This window comes from Mobula birostris, chromosome 12 (genome assembly GCF_030028105.1).
Source record: "Mobula birostris isolate sMobBir1 chromosome 12, sMobBir1.hap1, whole genome shotgun sequence".
In the NCBI taxonomy this organism is placed as follows: domain Eukaryota; kingdom Metazoa; phylum Chordata; class Chondrichthyes; order Myliobatiformes; family Myliobatidae; genus Mobula; species Mobula birostris.
In genome coordinates this window covers 95,655,110-95,675,627 of record NC_092381.1, presented here as the reverse complement: position 1 = coordinate 95,675,627, position 20,518 = coordinate 95,655,110, and the positions used below count along the sequence as shown (strand labels likewise).

Genomic DNA, 20,518 nt, shown 5'->3' with positions numbered 1-20,518 from the left:
TGTGAGTGAACGAAGTAGGTATTCCCTTTCATCTTTGATCCGTGTGATGGCAAATTCCTCCATAATGAGAATGTTATGCTTAGCCCATTGGCTGAAGATTGTACAGAAGTTAAATGGTAATTGAAGATATTGAAATAAAGTACAATATTCAGAATGTCATTGCAAGCACCGAGATTTTGGACTAAACTGGAAACACAGCTGTGTCAGAGCTTGAACAGTATTACTTTCTACAAGTCGAGATCAGTTAGCAGAATTGGCAATGGCCCATCACTGCTGAGTGAACTCAATGCCTTTTTTACATGCTTTGATAGAGATCGACTAAAGCTCAGCATTTAACAGAATTATCCCATCCTAATCAAGGTTAAAGACCTGGACCTCTGGACCTCCCTTTGCAAATGAATCTTCAGTTTTCTCATTGGGACCTCAATCAGTGTGGATTGGTAATGTCTCTTCCTTACTGACCATCAGCACAAATGAACCTCAGGGCTGTGTGGTTAGACCCTGTACTACTTGCTATACTCATGTGAATGAGTAGCTAAACACAACTCCAATGCCAACAACACACTGATGGACAGGACACCTGGTTGAGTGGTGCAGGAACAACAACCTCTCAATGTCAGTTAAGGGAGATTGGCATATTACCGAACACTCTAACAAACTTCTAGATGGACTTGAAAGACTCATATCATGGTCTGGTAGGGCAATTAATATTGCAAAGGAATGCGAAGAGCTACAGAGAGCAGTGGACTCAGCCCAATATATCGCAAGAACATCCCTCCCACCATTGGTAGTATCTGTGAGACACTACCCCAAGAAGGCAACATCTATCATCAAAGATTCCCAACATGTAGGCCATGCTATCTTCTCGCAGCTACCATCGGGCAGCAGGTTCAGAATCCCAAAGTTCCTCATCATCAGGTTGAAGAATAGCTGCTTTCCTTGAGCCATTCAGTTTTTGAACCAACCAGGACAACTGTATTCACTACAGTTTAGCAATACTTTGACCACTTTGATCAGAGTCAGGTTTATTATTATCACTGACATGTTTTGTGAAATTTGTTGTTTTGTGGCAGCAGCACAGTGCAATGCATTAAAATTCTATCAGGTATAATTAAAAAAATATAAAAAATAAATAAATAGTGCAAAAGGGGCAAAATATTGAGGTAATGTTAATGGATCCAAGCATCATTCAAAAATCTGATGACAGAGGGCAAGAAGCTGTTCCTAAAATGTTGTATTTGTGTCTTCAGTCTTCTGTACCTCCTCCCTGATGGTAGTAATGAGAAGAAGACGTGTCCTGGATGGTGAGGGTCCCTAATGATGGTCCAGAGGCCAGTGCCCATGATGAAGTTGACTGAGTTTATAACCCACTGCAGCGTTTTCCAATCCTGTGCAGTGGGGCCTCCATACCAGACAGTGAGAATGCAACCAGTCAGAATGTTCTCCACAGTACATCTATCAAAATTTGCTAGAGTCTTTGGTGACATACCTAATCTACTTAAACTCCTAATGAAATGTAGTCATTGATCAATTGCTACTGAAGTGGACTTTGTTTTTTTTGTGTTCCAATTGTGTACTATCTTGTAAAATTTGTGTATATGTTTTTCTTGTGATGCTGATGCTGTGTGACAATGATGCTGTTGCAAGTAAGTTTTCAATGCACCTGTGTATATATGTATGACAATAATCTTGATTTTAACTTTTGAAATAATTAGATGTTGGAGTTCAGAAAGAAGAAAGCATAATACGGATCTTGAGGGAGTTGTAAGTTTTCCTGTAGCGGGATAAGGAAAACTTTGAGAATCTATCTTTGTTGGGCAGTAGAAGAGCCAAATTTTAAAAACACAACAATTTTAAAATGGCAAAAATGTGGAAAGAGATGAATCACGAAAGAGACTTGGCAGGAAGCTCAGACACCTCAGCCTGCACCCCACCTTTTGCAGCTGGATCCTGGACTTCCTTTCGGATCGCTGACAGGTGGTAAGGATGGACTTCCTCACCTCTGCCCCACTGACCTCAACACAGGTGCCCCCCAGGGTTGTGTCCTGAGTCCCCTCCTCTACTCCCTTTATACCCATTTCTGTGCTGCCACAAATAGCTCCAGTCTGCTGAATAAATTTGCAGATGACTCAACATTGATCGGACTTATTTCTAATGGTGATGAGACAGCCTAGAGGAGAGGTTTAACACCCTGACGCAGTGGTGCCAAGAGAACAACCTCTCCCTTAGTGTACAAAAAACAAAAGAGACGTTCGTGGTTTACAGGAGGAACGGAGACAGGCTCACCCCAATCAACATCAATGGAACTGTAGTTGAGAGGGTGAGTAGTTTCAAGTTCCTTGGTATACACATCACCGAAGATATCACTGGACTGTACACACCAAGTGTGTGGCAAAACAAAACGCAACAGCGTCTCTTCCACCTCAGATGACTGAAGAAGTTCGGCATAAGCCCCCAAATCCTTCTACAGGGGCACCATTGAGAGCATCCTGACTGGCTGATCACCGTCTGATAAGGGAACTGCACCAACCTTGATCACTGGGCACCATAGAGAGTGGTACGGACAACCCAGCGCATGTGAACTTCCCTCCATTGAGGACATTTACAGCAGCAGGTGCGTAAGGAAGACTTGGAAGATCATTGGGGACACCAGTCATCCCAACCATAAACTGTTTCAGCTGCTTCTGTCTGGCAAATGGTATCGCAGCATTAAAGCCAGGATCAACAGGCTACGGGACAGCTTCTTTCTACGAGCTATTAGACTTATAAATTCTCATGTCTGTACATTGTGACTCCTTCATGTTGTGGAACAGATTTAAATAAATTCAAATTCAGTACATAATAAATACTTTACTAACATGTTAGAGAAAACTTCACACCCTATTTTCATTAGAACTGGCAAAGAACAGCAAGATTGTTCCAATCCAAATACTGATGAGGGAACTGCATGAGGCTATATTGTTAACTAACTTTTTAGTTGAGATACAGCAGAGCTCTGTATTATGAATACGTTGATTGGCATAATTTTAATGCGTTGTGAGATAGACAATGCTCTCAGATAAGGTTGTTGTTAAGACTTTATATTTTGCCTTCCCCTCTCTCCATCCTTGCGCTCCTGGGTATTGTAGATTTCATGCCATCGTATGAAAACTTAAACATTGATGGGAAAGAGACACAAAGAAACATGTGCTGCTGTATATTGTAATACATGTGCAACCCTGGTGCAAGGCCTGTCTTTATCCCATTCTAATCACTCAAAATTAATGAGTCTATCTAAATGTCTCAAATGATAAGGAAGCAATTCACCATTATAAGTGCATTGATTACTTCATTTCCCCCCAATTGTAACATGGTATTGTATTGCATCGAACAATATTGCTGGAGGTTCTCAGGGGTCAAGCAGCATCTGTGGTGATAAATTGAGAGTCATGGTCCCTTCATCTGGACCTACTTGAAACGTTGAGACTAGATTTTCCTGTATGTCTGCTGCTTGACCCATTGAGTTCCTCCAGTAGGCTGCTTTTTTTTGCTCTAGATTTCAGCATCTACAGTCTTTCATGTCCCCACTGTGTTATGTTACCCATTTATTAATTAAGCCATTGCCCAGGAATTCTTTTCCCTGTTCCTTTGGTTAATTCTCTCCAGTTGCATGGAAAGATTTTTACCCTGCAAGACTTTGCTAGTAATATTCTCAGATGAGGGTCACCTTAATAATTGCATCTACATTGTGTAAATGATGCAAGCAAAATCACATCAAGACTTGGTGATGCAAAGTTTGTTTCACTCTTAGCAGTTTGGTTGATGGGGTAAGAGTTCATGCTCCATTTCAGAACTTGAATTATAACAGGCTGAATGATGTGAATATCCTGCGGCATTATATGGAGTGTAGTATTGATTCCTTTCAGTCATCTGGTCAACACTCATCCCTCTACAACAACAAAAGCAGACTAAAGCCAATTAACATACATCTTTGGGATTTGACTATGCATAAAATGATTCTAAAGTGCCTGGTATGGAAACACCAATGTCCTTGAATAGAAAATCATATAAAATCATATATGCAAACAAGAGGAAATCTGCAGATGCTGGAATTTCAAGCAACACACATAAAAATTGCTGGTGAATGCAGCAGGCCAGGCCATATATGATATAAAATCATATATGGTTCAGTCTATCATGGGTAAAACCCACCTCACAGCGACATCCATCATTAGGGATCCCCACCCAGGTCATGTTCTCTTCTTGCTGTTGCCATCAAGAAGAAGGTGGTACAGGAGCCTCAAGACCCACACCACCAGGTTCAGGAACAGTTATTACCCCTCAACCGTCAGGCTTTTGAACCAGAGGGGATAACTTCATTCAACTTCACTTGCCCCATCAGTGAACCGTTCCCACAACCTATAGATTCACTTTCAAGGACTGTTTATCTCATGTCTTCAATTTTTATTGCTTATTTCTTTATTATTATTATTTCCTATTTTTCTTTCTTTTTGTTTTTGCACTGTTTGTTGTCTTTTGATCACTGGTTGTCTGCCTTGTTGGTGCAGTCAGTCCTTCATTGAATCTGTTGTGGTTATTGGATTTATTGGGTATGTCCATAAGAAATAAAGTGACTTGCATGTACTCTAATAATAAATTTACTTTGAACTTTGGAATATAATGTGGATGTTCCCCAAAACTTCTAACTGCTCATTGTTAGATTTTCACAGTGCTAATTAGGTAGAGATACAGATGATATGTAATAAATTTGCAGTTCTGTGAATTTGTTCCTCAATTCTGATTAGCTGATCTTAGCTCAGACAGCTGTTAGCCTAAATATGCCAGCTCAGAGTAAAATACTTGTATAATAATAGCTATGGGCGAATTGCCATGAACTTCATGGCAATGAAACATAGTAAGGTTCAATAGCTAAAAGAGAAGAAACAAAACTGGTGGAAACTCAAAATATTGCATTGTTCTGGTGCAATATACTATGTTTTATTTTTCTTATTTTTCCTTTTCCTAAGGAAGTTTATTCAGTAAGTCTGTTGTACATGATGCATTAATGGAGTTACTGGAGTACTTACTGTTTATTACCTACCTAGCAGTCTAGCCTTTTTTAAGTATCTGTTATATGCCATCTCTTCTGTGGCATATCAAGTGTGGATTTCAAAAGTTAATTCCATTTTTGCGTACTGCTTTTGCTGTTCTTGAGCTGGGTATCTAGGTTTACAGATGTAAAATCTGATAATTGTTCCCCAGGTTTGTTTTCAGATTTTTTTCAATGTTCTTTTCTCATTGTATGGTCATGGTCAGATGTGGCAGATGTGACAAAAAAACTGAAATTAACTGTTGACTATGACATTGTAGCCAGAGGTCATATTGCTGTATTGGTGGATAATGCTTATAAACTCTGGTCATTTCATGAACACCACTATTGTGATCTCAATAGCATATATTTGCTCTTCTAACCTTCACTGATTGATCCTTTGTGGTTGAACACTAAAGTAGATTGTACCAGATAACAATCAGTCATTTTGTGGTTCACTGTCAGAGCAGAGTATGAAAGTATTTTTAAAATGTTATTTTAAGGCTCACAAACAAGAGCAAATCTGAAGATGCTGGAAATCCTGGTAACACAAACAAAATGCTGGAGGAACTTAGCAGGCCAGGCAGCATCTAGGAAAAAGGTACACATGACGTTTCGGGCTGAAACCCTTTGGGAAGACTCGAAACGTCAACTGTACTGTTATTTTAAGTCTTCTGTCTGTTATCCTTTGTATCCTTCTGGCTATTCTTTCTATAATTGTGTCAATGAACACTATCAGTGATTATCCTGAGTATGTGCTAAAGGGAATTCATTGACAAAGTGATTTCTTCTATTTCTGTCTGCAATCCACACTAGCGCTCTTCTGTTCCACCTTCTTGTACGGATTTCGAGCTGCTTGATGATGGATTTTGCAGTAAGGTGTTGTGACTGGGGCAAGTAACCTGCCATAGATTTGTGTATTGTTTCAAAATGATGGAAAATTAATATTAACATTGCACAGTGTTGAACTGATTGCAAATGATGTGTAAATTTGATAAGAAATGTTCTTTTCTTTTCTCAGGTGTATCAGTGTCTGCCCAGGAGAGATCAGAATGGATGTCACGAGCCGATGTACACTCGGCGATCCCAACAAGCTGCCTGAGGGTGTACCTCAACCAGCTAGGATGCCATTTGTATCAGACAAGCATCCCCGACAGACTTTAGAAGTGATTAATCTTCTGAGGAAGCACCGGGAACTCTGTGATGTGGTACTGGTTGTGGGTGCAAAAAAGATTTATGCACATCGAGTTATCTTATCTGCCTGCAGCCCTTACTTCCGAGCCATGTTCACTGGTGAGCTTGCAGAAAGCCGGCAAACGGAGGTAGTGATTCGTGACATCGATGAGCGAGCTATGGAGCTTTTAATTGACTTTGCATACACGTCTCAGATAACAGTAGAAGAGGGGAATGTACAGACCTTGCTGCCAGCAGCTTGCCTCCTGCAGCTGGCTGAGATCCAAGAGGCCTGCTGCGAGTTCCTGAAAAGACAACTTGATCCCTCCAACTGCCTAGGGATCAGAGCTTTTGCTGACACCCATTCCTGCAGAGAACTGCTCCGCATTGCTGACAAATTCACTCAGCACAACTTCCAAGAGGTAAGGGCTAATGAAAAGGGACAAGGTTCACATTTTCTCTGCGCATTTAAACTTAAGTAGTGGCCCCCATGACACTGCCGCATTTGTTCCATGTTCACAATTGAATGTTCATGGTGCAGTAAAATTGGTTGTTGTCAATTTAATTATTTTGAAATCAATTTTTGCTTGCAACTTTTAATGGTAAGTAGGTGAGGTAATAGAATTATTTTATTTCTTGGAAAATGGAAGCTGAAGAGTGACTTGTGAATGTATAAGAATGGATCTCTTGAATATCTACTAGATATTTCTGCCAGTGTTTTTCAATGGTGGAAGCCCCTGCACAGTGGTGGTGGCTGGGATCTTCAGAAAATTGATCCAGTCCACGCCACCAGATTTGCTGTACTACATGCATCTCAACTAGTTAACATAATGCACTGAACATGTTTTGACAATAATAGAGTATAGGCATGTTTTTGTGATTTCAGATAGTTCACAGACATGGCTATGCCTCTGATTTATTATTTTAAGGCAGTGATGAGCGAACACCGTTCAGTTTCTGATTTATTATTTTAAGGCAGTGATGAGCGAACACCGTTCAGTTTCTGATTAGGGAAGGGAATTTAAAGGTTTTGTTATCTTAGAGTATTTGGGTAACCTTTGAGTAGTGCAAAGCATTCCTTTGCCATAAGCTACCTATGTTGCATAATGTCTGATTTTCTTTACTAAGAAAATATCAGAGTGGGAAATGGAGAGGAATTGGAAATCATTGTATCTATTAAATTCCATTGCATTTCTCTGCTTTCCATTATATAAAAACCTCATTTAAAATCTGCAGAAATCAAAAACAAGTATCTCACTTGAAAAGAATTACTCTCCTCTTGTCTGTTTACATAAGCTATTCATAAAATACCCATTGAGTTTGTTCTCCTTTCCTTTCTGAATCAAGCCTTCACACATGTTGGTAGGACAATGGTGTCTTGCTGAAATGACCATTCTTTATATCTGATAAAGATTAAAGATTATTTGTCACATGTACGTCGAAGCATACAGTGAAATGTGTCGTTAGTGTCAATAATCAACGTAGACCGAGGATGTGCTTGGGGCAGCCTGCAAATGTCTCTGTGCTTCCATTGCTAACAGCGTGGTCACAATTTACCAACTCTAACCCATATGTCTTTGAAATGAGGAAACTGGAGCACCGGGAGGAAACATTGCCTTCAATGGGAGAATGTACAAATGCCTTACAGACACTGGTGGGAATTAAACCCCAATCGTGATAACTGGCATTGTAAAGCATTATGCTAACTGCTAAGCTATCATGTGCTACAATGCAAATCAAGCTTAAAGTTTCTTAAGAAACATATGTGTTTCCTTCTCCATTAGAAGCTATTAGAGAACAGGAAAAGGGTATGTTTTGTGGCTAAGTCGAGCATGAGCAAGAATACAGGTTTCCCCCGCTATCTGAAGGTAGAGCGTTCCTATGAGATGGTTCATAAGCTGGAATGTCATAAAGTGAATAAGCAATTACCATTTATTAATATGGAGAACAATCTTGAGCGTTCCCAGACCAAAAAAAACCTACAAAATCATGCCAAATAACACATAAAACCTAAAATAACAGTAACATATAGTAAAAGCAAGAATGGTATGATAAATACACAGCCTATATAAAGTAGAAATACTTTTCTGCAACACTGTCTAGAGCAGCGAAAATCTCGCGGAAGCGCTCTCAGCAGAAACACTTTCTCCAGTAACCTTTAAGTGATGAAGCTGCCAAATCATACCAAGTAACACATAAAAATACACAGCCTATATAAAGTAGAAGTAATGTGTGTACAGTGTAGTTTCACTTACCGGAATTGGGAAGACTCCAATAAATTGCAGTTTCGTCACAGTTAAACACTTATACGAATAACCACGTGACGCAATTGGCAATCGCCTCTGATTTGGGCCGACATTTACGTGCCATTTAGCGTGTTTATTTTGGCTTTTTTCTTAAAGATGTGTTGGGTGCAGCCTGGAGGTTAGGGACCACTGCTTAAACTATGAAGCTGCCCTCGCCTCAGAAGCCGATCAAACCACCCATGACTACCTTTAAATTCCACTTTTGCAACACTTTCATCACCATTGTCCAGTGCTTTCTGTTTCAGCTTATCAAAAAGACTGATCGATTTCTCCTTAAGTATAAAAAAAACTTAACAGAACACCATGTTTTGTACACCCATCAATCCACTCAAGCAATAGACTTTCCATTTTATCCGTTATTGGATGCCGATTAAGAGAGACCACTTTGCTAAGAGCAGTACCAACAGTAACATTGGCAGCTTTCAAAGTTCTTCCTCTCTGCGTAGAAATAGTGCGAATGGTGGATGCAGGCAAGTTCAACGCGTGGAGAATGTCCTTACTTCGTTCACCACGATCGAAACACTTAATTATGTCCAGTTTTACTCTAAGTGTAACACCCTTACGAGCTCTTTTAGGCTTTTCCGATACCTTAGAATTCATCTTGATAACGGATGCACAAAATAAATTGAGTTAAAGCAGGTGTTTAAGCAATGGCGGCTAGAATGCAGTTCCGGGGGAGGAGCTTTGTTGTTCGGGGCGCACGCTGCCTTTTTTCGTAACAGTGAAAACACCTGTTAGCAAAAACAGGTAACTAATGTAGGTCTTTCGTAACAGCGAGGTGTCGTAAAGCAAACGTTCGGAAAACGGGGACCACCTGTATCTCCATGGAATAACTTTTAGAATTTTTATCCCCCATCTCTATTGCTGTGGTTGAGATAAGTCTACAAGGACTAATTCCCTATTGTGGAATCTTCTTGAAAATAGTTCATCTAGCCCTGAGTGAAGGAAATAGTAGCTCTTGTGACAATACCTTTGATTTAGGGTTAAATACCGAGCAATCCTCCTTCTGGTCATAGTATTTCTAATTGATTACAAAGGGGCCATTTTAGTACTTTTCTGTATTTCAAGTCTCATGATCAATCATTTAGTCTTTGAATTCTGAATAGATGATTTCTTGATATATTAGCCGTTTTAATTTAGTTTGCAGCTGATAGGCTGCTGCAACACACAAGATGCTGCAAGTACTCAGCACACCAGGTAGCATTTATGGTAAAGAGTAAACAGTTAAAGTTTCAGGCCAGGACCCTTCATTAGGACTGGAAAGGAGGGGGAGAAGTCAGAGTAAGATGGTGGGGGGGGGGTGGGGGGGAGGAAGAAGTACAAGTTGACAAGTGATAGATGAAACTGGGAGAGGAGAAGGGAGTGAAGTAATGAGCTGGGAAGTTGATAAAGAACTGGAGAAGGGGAAATCTGATAGGAGAGGACAGAGACTACAAAAAGCGGGATCTCCCGAGGGCCACCCATTTACCATTTCAATTCTACTTCCCATTTCCACTCCAACATGTCAGTCCAGGGCCTCCTCTACTGCCATGATGAGGCCACACTCAGGTTGGAGGAGCAACACCTTGTATTCCATCTGGATAGCCTCCAACCTAATGGCATGAGCATCGACTTCTCGAATTTCCAGTAATTGCACCCTCCCCCCAGGTTAGAGAGGGAAACAGGAATGGAAATGGTGAAGGGGGGCCTCCCCCTTCACATTCCCCATTCTTGTTGCCTCTTTCACCTTATCTACTTACCTGCCCATCACCTCCCTCTGTGGTGCTCCTCCACCTTCCCTTTCTTCCTGGTTTTCTCCCCCTCTTCTATTTAGATACCCCTTTGTCTTTCACCAGTCACCCCCCCTCCCCCTCTCCTGGTTTCACTTATCACCTGCTATCTTATACTTTTTCCTCCCCTCCCCTGACTCAACCTCCTTATTCTGACTTCTCCCCTTGCTTTGCAGTCCTGATGAAGGGTCTCAGCCCAAAGCATTGGCTGTTTACTCTTTTCCATAGACGCTGCCTGGCCTGCAGCATTTTGTGTGTGTCCCTTTAATTTCCAGCATCTGCAGATTTTCTTGTGTTGAAGATAGGCTGCTGCTCATTTCTAGCATTTGAGTATGTGTTGCAAATAAAGATAGGTGGGGTTATGTGGAGAAATGAGTAGCTGCTTGCAGATGACTCTTTTTGAAAAGGTCAGCTTTCAATCTGCAGTTGGATCAGTCCCAATGTTTAGATATTTTGAGGCCTGTGGTATATTTTCATTAAGGGTAAATGTTATTACCACTGCTATGTGGAACTCACATTTTGTAAGATCTTAAAATGATGCCTTTGGTAATGAGTTGGCCTGGGTAACATGCAGGTTCGTGCTGTATTTGGAAGTACTGATGCTTGCTTTTTTTTTTGAAAGATGTTGATTTGATACTTAATGCAGGATTTATGAATATTTGGAGAGGCATAATATGATTAGGAATAGTCAGCATGGCTTTGTCAAAGGCCTTACAAGCCTGATTGAATTTTTTGGGAATGTGACTAAACACATATATGGATTTCAGCAAGGCATTTGATAAGGTACTTCATGCAAGGCTTATTGAGAAGGCATGGGATCCAAGGGGACCTTGCTTTATGGATCCAGAACTGGCTTGCCCGCAGAAGGCAAAGAGTGGTTGTAGACGGGTCATATTCTGCATGGAGGTTGGTGACCAGTGGTGTGCCTCAGGGGTCTGTTCTGGGATCCCTTCTCTTCGTGATTTTTATAAATGACCTGGATGAGGAAGTGGAGGGAGGGATGGGTTAGTAATTTGCTGATGATACGAAGGTTGGGGGTGTTGTGGATAATGTGGTGGGCTGTTAGAGGTTACAGCAGGACATTGATAGGATGCAAAACTGGGCTGAGAAGTGGCAGATGGAGTTCAACCCAGGTAAAGTGTGAGGTGGTTTATTTTGGTAGGTCAAATATGATAGTAGATTATAGTATTAATGGTAAGACTCTTGGCAGTGTGGAGGATTAGAGGGATCTTGGGGTCCAAGTTCACAGGACATTCAAAGCTGCTGCACAGGTTGACTGTGTGGTTAAGTAGGCATACGATGGATTGGCCTTCATCAACCATGGGATTGAGTTCAAGAGCTGAGAGGTAATGTTACAGCTATATAGGACCCTGGTCAGACCCCATGGAGTACTGTGCTCAGTCCTGGTCTCCTCACTAGAAGAAGCATGTAAAAACTATAGAAAGGGTGCAGAGGAGATTTACAAAGATGTTGCCTGGATTAGTGAGCATGCCTTATGAGAATAGGTTGAGTGAACTTGGCTTTTTCTCCTTGGAGCAATGGAGGATGAGCAGTGACCTGATAGAGGTGTATAAGATGATGAGAAGCATTGATTTGTGGCTAGTCAGAGGCTTTTTCCCTGGGCTGAAATGGATAACATGAGAGGACACAGATTTAAGGTGTTTGGAAGTAGGTACAGAGGACATGTCAGGGGTAAGTTTTTTACACAGAGAGTGGTGAGTGCTTGGAATGGGATGCCGGCAACAGTGGTGGAGGCAGATACGATAGGGTCTTTTAAGAGACTCCTGGATTGGTACATGGAGCTTAGAAAAATAGAGGGCTGTGGGTAATCTGAGATAATTTCTAAAGTAAGTACATGTTTGGCACAGCATGGTGGGCCAAAGGGCCTGTATTGTGCTGTGGGTTTTCCAGGTTTCTAATTTGTTGGAGCTGCCTGACATTTCTCTGGACCCATAAAACATAGGAGCTGAATTAAGCCATTTGGCTTATTGAGTATGCTCCACCATTCCGTCATAGCTGATTTATTATTCCTCTCAACCCCTATTCCCTGCTGTATCCCTGTAACCTTTGAAACCCTTACTAATCAAGAACCTGTCAACCTCTGCTTTGGACTCCCTGATGGACTTCATCTTGTGGATTAAAGAAAACTGCCAGTAAGTCATAATTAATTTTCAAAATTTGTCTGATTCAGTGAAGGTTCCATTAAACAGCAAATGTAAATCCACTTCAGTGTGGGGAAAGCTGGAAACTGCAGGCCAGTTCACTTAATTTTATACAGAAAATGTTAAAGCTTTTATTGAAGACATTATAGCAGGACACTTAGAGAAGAGCATCCAGGTAATCAGGCAATGTCCATATTGCTTAATCATGTTTAACCATTTGTTGGAATTCTTTGAAGAAATAACCTCTTGTGGATAAGAAGAAATAATCTTGGATTTCCAGAAGTCATTTAGTAAGGTGCTACATCAAAAGTTATTAAAGGAAATAAAAGCAGTTTGTGTAGAGGGTAATATGGAGAGATGACTGGCTAGTTCAGCAGAAAAAAAAGTAGACTTAATTTTTTTTCTTCTTGGCAAGATGTGATGAGAGTTGTGTAATAGTGATTAACCTTTTGAATTTATGCCATTGGTTTGAATGTAGGAACTAATGATGAAGTTGCCAGATTGGAATACAGGTATCCCCCGCTTTTTGTAAGTTCGCTTTACGCCACTTTGCTTTTACGAGAGACTTACATTAGTACCTATTTTTGCTAACTGAAAAAAATCCGGAGGATTTTTGCTTTTACGAAAAAAGGCGAAAAGCGAAAGTAGCATTCAGCATTTGTTTTGTAGCGAGCCGTTATAGAGGCAGCGCGCACCCCGAGCAGCAAGTGTGGTGCTGCCAAGCTCCTTCCCCGGGAACTACACTCAGCATCTCAGCATCAAGCTGCCATAGCTTTGAACTGTGTGTGTGAGCATCTGTGCTTTATCTCGATTTATTTTGTGCATCTGTTAGCAAGATGTGTCCTAAGGTATCAGAAAAGCCTAAAAGAGCTCGTAAGGGTGTTACGCTTAGCGTAAAACTGGACGTAGTTAAGCGTTTCGATCATGGTGAACGAAATAAAGACATTGTGCGTGCGTTGAACTTGCCTGCGTCCACCATTCGTACTAATTATACAGGCTGTGTATTTATTATATCATTCCTACTTTTACGATATGTTAGTGTTATTTTAGTTTTTATGTGTTATTTGGAATGATTTGGTAGGTTATTTTTTGGGTCTGGGAACACTCAGAAATTTTTCCCATATAAATTAATGATAATTGCTTCTTTGCTTTACACCATTTCGGCTTACAAAAGGTTTCATAGGAATGCTCTACTTTCGGATAGCAGGGGAAACCTGTATAAGCTGTGAAGAGGGCATTAGGCGGCTATAAAGGGATATCAGTAAGTTAACCGAGTAGACAAAGATCCCTATAAAGAGATATAGGTAAGTTAACTGCGTAGGCAAAGATCCCTGTAAAGTGATATAGGTAAGTTAATTGAGTAGGCAAAGATCTACAGTCATAGAAGTTATAGAACTGTGTATCACAGAAACAAACCTAACACATCCATGCCAATTGTGATGCCTTTCTACACTAATCCCTTTTCCCACATTAGGCCCATATCCTTCTCCTTTTCCTATACAAGTACCTGTCCGAAGGTCGTTTAAGTGCTTCTACCACTGCCTCTTGCAGTTCATTCCATAAAACTACCATCTTATGTGTGGAAAAACTTGCCTCTGAAATTGCTTTTAAATCTTTCCTCTCTCACCTCAAACCAATGTCTACTGATTTTAAACACACGAGATTCTGCAGATGCTGGAAATCCAGAACAACACACCTAAGATGCTGGAGGAACTCAACAGGTCAGGCAGCATCTATAGAAATTAATATTCAGTTGACTTTTTGGGCCGAGACCTTTCATCAGCAATAGAAAGGAAGGGGGAAGATGACAGAATAAAATAGTGCAAGGAAAGGAAGGAAGTCAAGCTGGAAAGTGACAGGTGAAGCCAGCCAGGAGAGTGGACTATAGGAGGAAGGGAAGAACGAGGAGCACCAGGGGAAGAAAATAGACAGGTGAGAAGAGGCCAGAGAGGGAAAGAAAAAAAGATTACAGGAAGGAAAAAGTAGGGAAGGAGAGAATATGAAATTTTCTAGCCCTTTAAGCCATGCCACCACTGCAACCCCCAACAAACCTGATTAGGGAGGGAACGTCGACTCAGACCATGAGAGGCCTGCTTCGGGCATTTTCATATCTTACAAGGTGCAGATTGGAAGTCTGTGTGGGGCGCCACTCCTTGCACAGACTCTAGGGCAATGTGTGGTTAAGTGCCTTGCTCAAGGACACAAACACGCTGCCACAGTTGAGGCTCGAACTAGCAACCTTCTGATCATTAGACGAACGCCTTAACCACTTGGCCACGTGCCTAACTATAACCTATTACAAGACAGTTACAATGACCTACCCGATACATCTTTGGACTGTAGGAGGAAAACGGAGCAGGGAAAAGCCACGCATTTCACAAGGAGGATGTACAGAGGCTCCTTACAGAATGGCACCGGAGTTGAACTCTGAACTCCAAAATACCCTGAGCTCTAATAGCATTGCGCTGGTGCCCAAATTATTGTCCATTATAGGTTTTGCTAGGTGATCTCCTGGTGGTGATGTAGCAGGTGACTTAATGATGTCCTGGTGATAAAGTGTAAGGGAATGGGGGATTTTCAGATTCCTGTAAACAATGGGTTAAGTAACGACTATGTGTATTTTGTGGGTGACTGCAGTGTGTTTGAATACTGCCTCACAGCTGCTTTCTTTGGAGCAAGATGAGGGCTAAAGTTCACCCAGATCCACATAAAATGTCTCTGGGCTTTTCACACCTTTTGATTTTGACAAAAGGCAGTACCTGTCGGAAATTAGACAGAACATTCCTTTCTTAAGCATAAATTTGATGTATGTTCTTATCTTTATAATTAAGTTCTGGCTCCAACAAACCAGGTAGGACTTTCTTTAATTAACTTGGTTGGAATGCTTATCAAACTCATTGTTGTTTTGTATCGGTGGCCTTATAACTTCTAACAATTCTGACATCAGGCAGTGAACTTGTTGAACTGCCGGGGAGATGAGAACGTTTCTCTCCCTGATGTCAGGTCCAAGTTCACTTGCCGGCTGAGAGCGAAGAAATAAGCGGGTGAAAAGATAAGTAACGATCTTTTTGTGCTATTGTTATTTGATCCAGCAAATTTACGTTTACACGCGAAGCATGTTGCATGTCCAGCCACTTAATATATGGTTTGTTCCATGTGCTAAATCTGTCAAAATCAGTGTTTATGCATACATGAATGGTGATTGTATGTTGCACTCGCAAGAAGTTTTCACATATTTTATAAGATCATAATGGAAGCAAGTGTTACATCACAGGTCTATTTGACTAATTAGCCCATCACTGCCCTTGGGTTCTACGATTCAATCCTGTCTTTAAGTATATTTCTGAGCTACATAACAGCAAGTTTACTACCTGAGCCATTGAGGGAAAACAGTCTAACAGGTGAGTTCAGCTGATGATTTTGCAGCATTATTTGTCAGCTATACTCTTGCTTAGTTATGATTCTCAGTTTTAAAAAGAACAATAATTTATAGAGTACTCTAAAATATTGGAATATATCAGGACTACTTAACAATCAAATAGTTTTCTGGCATTTACTACAGTTGTGGGGAGGTTAACTGTTTGTGTAGAATTGAGAACAATGTTGCCTGGAGGCCATTTTACAAGATGTAAAGTTACTGATCTGAAACTTCTGAACGTGTGTCCTTCATCCTCAAATTGGAGTTTGAATAACATTTTAGAGATGTTGGTCGCTTCTTTTCTCTCTTATCCTGCATGAAATCAAATACACTGAAGAGGCAGTAACAAAATTAAAGAATTTTGGAGTGGAAAGGAAGGTTGACGATGGGGTAATACTTGAGATCAAATGTTGACATCAGAGAGGTAGGCAGTTGTAGGCTGTGGAGATGAACGTTGGTCATGAACAACTGGTTGACAAGAAGTGCAAAAGGAACCGCACAAAAAATGCTGCGGGAACTCAGGAGGTCAGGTGTTGAAAGGAATAAAAAAATCAAAGTTTCGGGCTGAGACCCTGTCCTAATTAAGGGTCTCGGCCCAAAATGTCAAGTCTTTATCTCTTTTCATAGATGCTGCCTGACCTGCTGAGCTCCTCCAGTGGTTTGTGTGTATTACTGTGTATTTCCAGCATCTACAGAATTTCTTGTGTTTATTAAGTGTCAAGAGAAGCTGAGTTAACATTTTAGTGGGAGTACAGTTGACAAAGGAAGAATCTGGAAGATGAACACTGAAAAATAAATAGAAAATGCTAAAAATACTCAGGTTTAGCAACAACTGTGAAGAGAGAAGCAGTTAACTGTGTTTTACACTCCATAGATGTTGCCTGGCCTGCTAAATATTTCAGCATTAAAAGCAGGAAGTTGGCCCCAACAGGATTTGGGGAAATGGAATACACTGGAGAAGAGCGTGACTGGAGATGATCATAACCTGATAATTTTAAAATTCAAGAGCTTATTTACATGGCATTTCTACCTTATATACATATGTCCGTGACAAACAATAAACTCAAGCTTGAACCTATCAACGTCGGGATTTTAAAGCAGGTTGTAAACTGTTCCAGACATCCAGTAGCTTGAAAATAAAGGTATTTGATGATCAGTGAGAGTTTTGTTATGAAATACTGTGGTACGTTGTTTAATTGCTCTTTAAAATATATTTTTTGCCTTTACTTTCAGGTGATGGAGAGTGAGGAGTTCATGCTATTACCAGCAAATCAGCTGATTGATATTATTTCCAGTGATGAGCTGAATGTGCGGAGTGAAGAACAAGTTTTTAATGCAGTTATGGCTTGGGTTAAATACAGTATTCAGGAGAGACGACCACAGCTTCCCCAGGTGAGACAGCATCCAGGTGAAAATCTGAATTCTTACATCTTGGAATGTTTCGTTTCAAAACCTTAAACAGATGGCAGACTATATTTGCTTAATGTCTGTTGTTTGCAAGATACCAGTGTCTATAATCAGGTCTCCATAAATGAAGAGGAGGTATTATGTGCCTTGGCAGGCTTAAAGGTGGATAACACTCCAAGACCAGATGAGATTTGTTTCAGGCCATTATAGGAAGCAAATGAAGAGATTACTGGGGTTTTGGCTAAAATTTTCAAATCTTTTATGGATGCAACTAGATGATATTAGATGACTGGAGAATATCAAATGTGTCATGCCCCTTTTTAAAAAAGGCAATAGGCAAAAGCCTAGAAACTATAGACCTGGTAGCCTAACATCTCGGGTGGGATGGTGCTGAGGGAAAGGATTAATGCTATCTTGGAAAAGCAGGGACTAATTATAGACTGCCATTATGACTGTCTGACCAGTTTGTTTGATTTCTTTGAAGAGGCATCAAAGCGTGTTCAAAGTAAGTTTATTATCAAAGTACATGTATGTTACCATATACAACCCTCAGATTCATTTTCTTGCAGGCATTCACAGTAGATGCAAAGAAACAATGGAATCAATGAAGAGCCACATACGACAAATGGACAAACAACCATTGTGCAAAAGACAACAAGCTGTGCAAATACAAAAAGAAAAAAAACAAAATAATAATAAATAAATGAGCAATAAATATTGAGAAGAAGAGTCCTTGAAAGTGAGCCCATATGTTGTGGAATCAGTTCAGTGTTGGGATGAGTAAATTTGAATGAAATTATCCCCTCAGATTCAAAAGCCTGATGTTTGAGGAGTAATAACTGCTTCTGAACCTAGTGGTGTGGGTCCCGAAGCTCCTTTACCACCTTCCTGATGGCAGCAGTGAGAAGAGAGCATGGGCTGGGTGGTGGGGGTCCTTGATGATGGATGTTGCTTTTCTGCAACAGTGCTCCATATAGATACTGTATGGATAGGACTTTATCTGTGATCAACTGGGACGTATCCATTACTTTTTGTGGTAATTTTCTGTTCAAGGGTATTGGTGTTTCTATACCAGGCTGTGATTCGAACAGTCAATATACTCTCCACCACCCATCTATAGAAGTTTGTCAGAGTTTTAGATGACTTGCTGAAACTTTGCAAACTTCTAACAAAGTAGAGGTGCTGCTGTGCCTTCTTTGTAATGGCACTTGCATGCTAGACCCAGGACAGATCCTCTAAAATGATGATGCTGAGGAACTTAAAAGTTGCTGACCCTCTTCACCAATGATCCCCAGATAAGAACTGGCTCCTGGGCGTCCAGTTTCCTTCTCCTGTGGTCAATAATCAGATCTTTGGATTTGCTGACATCGAGAGGTTGTTGTTGTGGTCAGATTTTCAGTCTCCCTCCTATATGCTGATTTGTCATGATGTTTGATTTGGTCAATGACAGTGGTGTTAGCAAATTTAAATATGGCATTAGAGCTGTCCTTAGCCTCACAGTCATAACTATAAAGTGAGTAGAGCAGGGGGCTAAGCACAGAGCCTTATGGTGTACCTGACTAATGGTGATTGTGGAGGAGAAGTTGTTACTAATCTAATTGACTGGGTCTTTGGTCAGCCCGAAACTTGATGATCTACCAGCACATGGAGATGTCCGTGGGAGAATGCTGCCGACTGGCACATTCTCGGCTGCAGGAGTACGTGCTGAGGGACGCACTGAAACTTGGTGCAGCCACCGCAAGGGCCCGGTGGGGAAGGACCACAGTATAGGTTTCTCCACTCATGGGAGTGGGAGGGGTCGGTGGGCAGGGAGTATACCCCTCAACAATGATATGCTAAGCTGAACTACTGGAGTGCCACGTGGGTGGCTATAAATACGGATATTTACTGAGTATAATGGAAATGTATGTAAAGGATGAAAAGTTATTGAATGGTTTATTGTATATATTTATTTTTGAATAAAGTATATTTTGAAATAAAAAAAATTGACTGGGTGGGGGTCTGGATGTTACCATCACAAACACATCCAGGTGAGAGCAAATAGAAGCCATGGCTTACCGCAGAGGTCTGTGCATGGCTGAGAGATCCTGATGCTGCCTTTAGATTGGGGGACGTGACAGCTCTCAGGGAAGCAAGAACTGTGCCTTTCTGCTCCATCAGGAAGGCAAAACGGGAGCATGCTCAGAGAATATACAACCACTTCTGCAATACCAGAGACATGAGGTGTATATGGCAGGGAATTCAGAGGATTAGAGACTAAGCTTACCCTATGCATCAGTGATCAGGATGCCTCATTTCCTGACAGGCTGAATGTCTTTTATGCCCGGTTTGATCCACAGAACAAAGTGCAGGCAAGGAAGGCACCAGGGGAGCGGAAACTCAGCCCAGCTAACTGAAGTGCTGATGGATATATTCGCCATTTCTCTGGATCAGTCCATTGTCCCCTCAATTTTCAAGGTGGCAACTATCATTCCAGTGCCAAAGAAGGTGACAGTAAACTGTCTAAATGACTGTCATCCAGTGGCATTAACATCTATCATTATGAAATCCTTTGAGGAGCTGGTAGTGGAGCACATTAAAGCCTTTCTCCTGGATACATTGGACCCTTGCCAGATTGTTTATCGCTCAAATTGCTCCACTGACGATGCCATTGTCTCTGCCCTGTCCCACCTGGAAAATAGAGCCTCATATGTTAAGCTGCTGTTCATAGACTTCATTTCGCCATATAACACCATCATACCCCAGAAAATAATGCGGAAACTATCCTCGCTGGGTCTCAACGCCTCCCTCTGTAAATGGAACATGGACTTAACAGATAGGCCACAGTCAGTCCCTGTGGGTAGCAAAGTCCTAGTCCCATTATGCTGAGCACTGGCGCTCTTCTGGGCTGTGTGCTCAGCCCACTTTTGTTCACACTGTTGATGCACGACTGTGTCAAAGGGTTCAGCTCATACTCTGTCATCAAGTTTGTGAATGACACAACAGTGGGTGGCCTTGTTAACAACAACGATTCAGAATACAGAGAGGAAGTGGAGCGGCTGGTGCGCTGGTGTGAGAGCAACAACCTTAGTGAAGGTGGAGAAGACCAAGGAAATGATTGTGGACGTCAGGAAGGTGCAGATGAACCATCCTCCTCTGCACATACATGGCTCCTCCATCGAGAGAGTTAACTGCACCAAGTTCCTGGGTGTTCATATGATGGATGACCTCACCTG

General features: G+C 41.2%; 1 protein-coding gene across 2 annotated transcripts in view; it reads left to right on the top strand.

Moving 5' to 3' along the window:
* The window catches only part of klhl20 (kelch-like family member 20), a 70,303-nt gene that overhangs the window by 14,188 nt on the left and 35,597 nt on the right, over positions 1-20,518 (top strand). For both annotated transcript variants that reach the window (XM_072274335.1, XM_072274336.1), the window contains exons 2-3: positions 6,090-6,663; positions 17,130-17,288. In XM_072274335.1, the coding sequence (XP_072130436.1) occupies positions 6,121-6,663; positions 17,130-17,288 (702 nt within the window). In that variant the 5' untranslated portion in view covers positions 6,090-6,120. The remainder of the gene's footprint in view (positions 1-6,089; positions 6,664-17,129; positions 17,289-20,518) is intronic.